This window comes from Elephantulus edwardii, unplaced genomic scaffold, assembly GCF_000299155.1.
Source record: "Elephantulus edwardii isolate Elephantulus edwardi_28Jun2011 unplaced genomic scaffold, EleEdw1.0 scaffold00237, whole genome shotgun sequence".
Classification (NCBI taxonomy): Eukaryota; Metazoa; Chordata; class Mammalia; order Macroscelidea; family Macroscelididae; genus Elephantulus; species Elephantulus edwardii.
The window spans coordinates 3,775,825-3,783,316 of record NW_006399987.1 but is presented as its reverse complement, the minus strand read 5'-3'; the positions used below and the strand labels follow the sequence as shown (position 1 = coordinate 3,783,316).

General features: G+C 51.2%; 1 protein-coding gene across 1 annotated transcript; it reads left to right on the top strand.

Moving 5' to 3' along the window:
• Positions 1-741: 741 nt before the first annotated feature.
• Positions 742-2,672, top strand: ACP5 (acid phosphatase 5, tartrate resistant). The gene is made up of 4 exons (XM_006898800.1): positions 742-1,008; positions 1,172-1,299; positions 1,427-1,772; positions 2,430-2,672. The coding sequence occupies exons 1-4, from the start codon at positions 742-744 to the stop codon at positions 2,670-2,672; spliced, it is 984 nt and encodes a 327-aa protein (XP_006898862.1).
• Positions 2,673-7,492: the final 4,820 nt, after the last annotated feature.

The window sequence follows — 7,492 nt, the reverse complement described above, 5'->3', positions numbered from 1 at the left end:
ACAGACACCCATGCCCACGGCCCCTGATGAACACTGGGGCACACAGCACACCCCAGTACAGGCCTCTAGGACCCACTCAGCCACACACCCACCCAGGCAGAGACACACTTGGCAGATGGCACAAACACACCAGCCATGTCTTGAGCGCCCACAGCAGCAGACACAGCCACCCACGCAACATAGGTGCCCACAACACAGACAGGCTCATGGGGACAGACATGTGGCTATCCCCTGAGGAGATGACACGGGCAGCCAGGCACAAGTGTACATATGAACCCAGAACACACCCCCCCCATTCCAAGTGCTGCATGTTTGGCTGGGGAAGTCCACGGCGCACGTGACCCGAGGGGAGGGTTGCTGGAACACTCCGTGGAGAAACTGCATCATCTTCATTAATCATCCATTTCCACCCCTCCTGGAATAAAGGCTCCGTCCTGCCTCTCTGTCCTGGAGCCCACTGCCTCTCAGAGCTCGCTGGCTGCCTTGCGGCTCCCTCCCCGAGGGTGAGCTCCTAGATTGGGTGGACTGGGATAAGGTAGGGCGGGTGGGCCTGCACAGCCTCCCTTCTCTTGCCTCTCACTGGACCATGCCTGCCCCTCTCTGCCAGCTCTTGTCCTGCTATGCTAGGGCACAAGGTACCCCCAGTGGGCCAGCTTTGCAGGAAGCCATCTCCTCTCTCTCAGAGCAGGGTCTCAAGGGCTAGCTGCCAACCCCAACAGACGTCCATCTCTCCCCTCCTAGATGGATGCATGGACAGCGCTGCTGACCCTCGTCCTGCAAACCTGCTTGGCACTTCCCCTAGCTGACAGTGCCACCCCTGCCCTGCGCTTTGTGGCCGTGGGTGACTGGGGTGGGGTCCCCAATGCCCCCTTCCACACGGCCCGGGAAGTGGCCAGTGCCAAGGAGATCGCAAGGACCGTCCAGACCCTGGGCGCAGACTTCATCCTGTCCCTGGGGGACAACTTCTACTTCACTGGCGTGCGAGATGCCAATGACAAGAGGTTCCAGGTGTGTGCCCGCTGGGTTCCCAGGGTGGAGGGCAGCTGATAGGGCACCTGGTGGCCCTCCTTGGGAGAGGTCAGAGGGTTGATGGCAGAGCACCTGGAGCACTCCCTCAGTGACTTGAGGTGCTTCACCTGGGTGTGGGGGATGCCCTGGCTGTCACCGGCAGGAAACCTTTGAGGACGTCTTCTCTGCCCGCCCCCTTCGCAATGTGCCCTGGTACGTGCTGGCCGGAAACCATGACCACCTAGGCAATGTCTCAGCACAGATTGCCTACTCCAAGATCTCCAAGCGCTGGTGAGCTTGCCCACCTCCTGGCCCCAGAGAGCTCAGGTAGACAGAGTGGCCTGAGCCAGAGCCAGAGCCACCCAGGGAGCTGCTGAATGCCCGAGCCGTCCAGCCACCTCCTCCCTTCCCTCCCCAGGAACTTCCCCAGCCCTTTCTACCGCCTGCGATTCAAGATCCCCAAAACGAACGTGTCCGTGGCCATCTTCATGCTTGACACAGTGACCCTGTGTGGCAACTCAGATGATTTCCTCAGCCAGCAGCCCGAGAGGCCCCGGGACCTGGGGCTGGCCCGCACTCAGCTAGCTTGGCTCAAAAAGCAACTGGCAGCAGCCAAGGAGGACTATGTGCTGGTAGCTGGCCACTACCCAGTGTGGTCCATCGCCGAGCACGGGCCCACCCACTGTCTCGTCAAGAAGCTGCAGCCGCTGCTGGCCACATACGGGGTCATCGCCTACCTCTGTGGTCATGACCACAACCTGCAGGTGAGGGGACGAGGGAGTGAGGTAAGGGATACCCACCCAGCCAATGTCCCATATGCTGTTTGCGGGCCTCCCATGACCTTCCAATACCAACACCCTCCCTAATTCTTCATATCCTAAACAGGAACATGGGAGTAAGATGGGCAGTCTCCTCCCTTGAAATTTATTGCCTCTGAAGACCCACTGGTGGGTCAGCTATGGGTCAGTTCCCACTCGATGGTCCATAACATAACTAACTAGGAAAGTACCCCAAAACTCCCTAAAAAAATTCATTGTCGATCCTGAGTCACAGAGCAAAACTGCTCTACCGGGTTTCCAAGGCTGTAAATTTTGGGGAGTAAGTTGCCACATCCCTCTCCTTAGTCACAACTAGTAGATGCAAACCTCTGACCTTTTGGGTCAGTAGCCAGGCACCTAACTACTGCGCCCCCAGGGCTCCATGTCAAAGCTCCATGAAAGATAGAATGCGGCTGCTACCTTTCCCCCAAGTGCTTCCTTGGCGCTTCACCTCGGAAGCAGAAACATCTTCAGCTGGGGAAACTGAGGCACCATTGCCCAAGGTGTCTCTATGGGACGCAGCTGACTCTGGACTTGAAGCAGGTGGTCATGGGAGTGGGGAACTAGGACCTCCACTGAGCCCTGTTTTCTCCCCATCTGCAGTACCTTCAGGATGACAATGGGGTGGGCTACGTGCTGAGTGGAGCTGGGAACTTCATGGACCCCTCGACCCGGCACAAGCGCCAAGTCCCTGATGGCTACCTGCGCTTCCACTACGGAGCGGAGGACTCACTGGGCGGCTTTGCCTACGTGGAGATCAGCGCCAAGGAGATGAGCATCACTTACATCGAGGCCTCGGGCAAGTCTCTCTTCAAGACCAGCCTGCCCAGGCGGGCCAGGCCCTGAGCCCCAGGAGAGCCCTCTGAGATCTGGGGCAGAGTGGTCTCCACCAGTGGCTAGGGGGGTCGCATAGGGACTTTTCACCTATGGGCAAGCTTTTCCTTAAGTCTGTAATGCTGGACTTGAGCAAAAGAGAAAGCAGCAGCTGAAGACTGCGGTGCCACGTTGGACTGTGTCACGGATGCCCACGGATGTGAAAGAGACATGGACACGTGGTGTGGGCCAGAAAGGTCTGGTGGCCCAGCTTGAGGTGGTGGGACAGAGAGGGGAAGCTTTCTCCTGAACACGTCTCTTTCTGTCATTGCTGTTCATTAAAAGAATAGTTGCCAAGACTTAGTGTGTGTCCAGAGCATCCCTGGCCTCTCCTTTCAGGCAGGTTGTTGGACCTCCCTGGAACCACTGCTCTTTGCCACCATCTCTTAGCCCCACCCCTAACCCACTGTCCATGCTTATGGATGTGACTTGAAGTAAAAACTAACCAGAAAGGAGGGCCCAGCCCAAAGCAAGTCGGGACCACCTTTCCAAGAATAACCACCAGTTTCATCTTGTTCCTTCCACACTCAATGCCTCAGTCCTAAAAACACTTCCCTCTTTTACACCCAAATAAGACAACAGATTCCATACTTGTTCTTCCTTCTTAACAGCAAATCTTAGATCGTTCATATCAGACATTCATCTTTGTGCATTTATGTTTGGTGCAAGTGTATACAGTTCAGTCTCACGCTGAGAGAAAGCTGGACCATCTCACTGCCACTCAGTTCCCTCCCAATACTCCAAAAAGGAAATCACTTTATTCATGCTTTGGGGTTCCTTCCAGTATTCCTTCACGTAAACAAAAACAAATGTGGAATGTTTCTCCTCCTCTTTCTCCCAGTCTATGTCATGAGCTTCTTTTCTTTTTAAATTGTGATTTGAGTGAAAGTTTACAATGCAAAATGGTTTTCCATTCAACCATCCATCCACATTTTGCTTTATAACTTTAATGACAATACTCTCAATGTAACTGCAGTCTTCCCGCTCCCTCCCTGTTGTTATCATTTCCATTAATCCTGCTTCCCTACACCTTCCTGCTTTCTGGGCTTCATCCTTGGGCAAATGCTGCCCCTTTGACCACAGAGGCTGGGGTATTCTGAAGAGCAAATGTCTCCCTGGTGTTTATTGTTCACCTGTTCACATGTTCATCTGTTGTCTGGCTGAAGGCTGGGCCACAAAGGTGAGTTTTGTTTCAGGCTCAAGGGTAACTTAGGGCTACATTCTCAAGAGAGCGGTCTCTATTACAACAACATGCCTGGCTAAGCACCTTGCTTTTTGAAAAACCAACTTAAAAAAAACCCAAAACCCACAAAAGACATTACTACTGAATCTGTCCCAACTCATAGAACCACTGCATGAGGTTTCTGAACTGTCCTTTTTATTATTATTATTAGTAATGAAAGTTTACAGAGACTTAGAAGCCAACTGCTGAACTTTCTCCACGAGGCAACTGGTGGGTTCAAACCAGCAACCTTTAAGTTGACAGCTGAGTGCTTCACCAACTGATGCATCCATGATGCCAGGTGTTTGATGTCTTTTTTTCATGGTCACATCAGTTGGAACCCATTAACTAGGACAAAACACCCTCATTCATCACAGATTAGGCATGTCTTTTTCCTGCCCTGACCTGCATGTATCCTTGTAGCTGTCAATGTGCAAACCTGTACCCCGCCCACGCCCCCCTCGGCCACACACAGACTTCAACCTAGTGATACTTTGTGCTCGGCTGCCCATGGTGAAAATCTCAGCATCGGCCTCGCTGTGTAAAAGATCCCTAATATAAGTTTGTCCGCCCAAGCTGACTCTGTTCAGATTCCAACCTCTGTCCTTCAGAGCCCCTCCTGCCATGGCTCGGTGAGGTGTGCCACGTCTGCTTTTGAACATCTGTGCAAGGGCGTGAGCAGGAAACTTCTAGAGGCAGATTGACTTCCCGCCTGGTTTCTTTCTGCTGCGTCCTGAAAGCAGTGTACTCATGTGTGGGCTGAACGCTGCCTAGGAGGTCAGTTCCCCTTTCAGGAGAGTTGGGTAACACCCCCAACAAACAGGCTGAGCACATGATAACTCAGAAACGTTCATTAGCCTAGCTCTTAACTGCCACATCAGCAGTTATGGGGCAGGGACCTGACTCTTTAGCTCCAGCTGAGTGAAATGAACCGATAACCTGAGTCAAATGTAATTGAGGTTCCTTCATGGGAGAGAGGCTTGGTAGAAATGTTAACTCCTAGAAGAGATTGAGAATATTAGCAGCTTTAGCTTGCTTGGCTTCACTATCAACACTCTTGGCACCAGCAGTCAGGAAATCAAAAGAATTGCACTGAGAAAAATCTGCAGTCAGGGAGGGACCTCTCCAGAGTACTGAGAAGCAACGATGTCAGCCTAGAGACTAAGGTGCACCTGATCCAGGCCATGGTCTTCACAATGACTTGTCCATCAGAGAGTTGGACGATGACTAAGGATGACAGAAAAAGAGTTGATGCCTTTGAGTTGTTGTGCTAGAGAGTTGTACTGAACATACCATGGACTGCCAAGAAAACAAACAGATCTGTCTTAGAAAGGGTGTAACCAAGTTTCTCCTCGGAAGCTAGGATTTTGAAGCTCTGTCTCACATACTTTGGGCACGTTGTTGTTATGTGCCCTCAAGTCGCTTGTGACTCATAGCGACCCTATGTACAACAGCCCTAAACTCTACTCTGTCCTCAGTGCCAATCTCACTGCCTCTGACACTCCCATCCCAATTACCCCAGTCACTGAATCAGTCCACCTCATAGAGGGCCTTCCCCTCCTGCGCTGTCCCTCCATCCTCCCAAGCATGATGTCCTTCTCCAAGGACCGGTCTCTCCTCACAACATGTCCAACGTATGTTAGATGGAGCCTCAGAATCCTTGCCTCCAAGCAGCCACCCGGTTTAACCCTTTCCAGGATGAATCTGTTTGTTTTCCTAGCAGTCCATGGTACTCTCAATACTCTTCTCCAGCACCACAGCTCAAAGGTATCAATTCTCCTTCTATCCTCCTTGGTCATTGTCCAACTCTCTGATGCATAACAAGCGATTGCAAAGACCATGGCCTGTATCAGACGCACCTTAGTCTCCAGAGAGACACCATTGCTCTTCAGTACTTTGGAGAGGTCCCTAACAGCAGACGTTCCCATCGCAATGCACCTTTTAATTGCCTGGCTACTGGTGCCAAGAGTGTTGACTGTGGAGCCAAGCAAACTAAAGCTGTGAACAATCTCAATCTTTTCACCATCCATCCTGATGCTGCCAATTGGTCCAGTGGTGGGAATCTTTGTCTTTTTTACATTGAGCCTCAATCCATATTCGAGGCTGCAGTCCTTGACCCTCTGCAGCAGGTGCTTCAGGTCCTCCTCAGTTTCAGCAAATGTGTCATCTGCATAATGGAGATTGTTGATAGATCTTCCACCAATCTTGACCCCACATTTCTCCTCATAGAGCCCAGCCTCCCGGATAATCTGTTCTGCATACAAGTTGAAAAGGTATGGAGACAGAACACATCCCCGGCGCACACCCTTCCCAATTTTGAGCCCAGCCTCCCAGATAATCTGTTCTGCATACAAGTTGAAAAGGTATGGAGACAGAACACATCCCCGGCGCACACCCTTCCCAATTTTGAGCCCAGCCTCCCGGATAATCTGTTCTGCATACAAGTTGAAAAGGTATGGAGACAGGACACATCCCCGGCGCACACCCTTCCCAATTTTGAACCATGCAGTGTTTCCTTGCTCTGTTCTGACGACTGCCTTCTGGTCCAAGTATAGGTTTCGCATTAGAGCAATCAAGTGTTCTGGAATTCCCATTCTTCTCAGAGTCAGCCACAGTTTGTTATGATCCACACAGTCAAACGCCAGGAGAAACCAGTCCTTGGAGAAGGATCTTATGCTTGGAAGGGTGGAAGGCCGAAGACCGACAAGTGTGTCGGCATCAGTGAAACTAGCTCAGGACAGGGCAGGCTTCAGAGCTGTTGTACATGGGGCTGCTATGAGTCACAGGTAGCTCGATGGCACTAACAACAGCAACTTATTGTTAGGTCATTGCACTGGTCGTAAGGCCAAGGACTCAAGGAAGGGACCAGAGAAAGAAAGGGAGCTAAAGAAGCTTAATTAGGGGGTCTCCTGGGTGTGATTCCTCTGTCTGCAGAGAGAGAAACAGGCAGAGACACAGACCAGGGAATACTGCACCCTAAAGTGGATTAGGGCAGGTTTTATAGTGAGGGTCTTTAGGAAGGGAAAGGAGGGACTGTTGATTGTGGTTTAGACAGGTGGGTGGTCTTCTAGGAAGGGAAGTGAGGGGGACTCCATGGCAGCTGAAGCTGTTTACTCCCTTTGGTGACATGTCGATATTCCTTGAATCCTTTGACCTTGAAAGGCTTTGACCTTGGTTCTGGCCTGACACTTATTACTTTATAAAAACAAAACAAACAGAAAACTCACAGCATGGTGTCAGTTCTTACTCATAATGACCCTATAGAACAGAGTAGAACATGCGAGAATCCCCAGGCTGTCTCAAGGCTCCCTTAATGTTGATTTAATTACAAAGTGTCTATGTCACTGTTGTAAATGGTAAAAGAATTGTGCTGCAATCCTGAAGGCACATGATTTGAACCTTCCAGCTGCTCCCTAGGAGAAGGAAAGGCAATTTCCTCTTGTTCAATTAACTGTGTCTGAAAAGCCATGGGAGGGTCAGCTATGGGTCGGTTCCAACTCGATGGTTGTTGTTGTTGTTGCTGTTGTTGTTAAGTGCTGTTGAATCGCAGGCCATGTTCATTGCTGTGTTA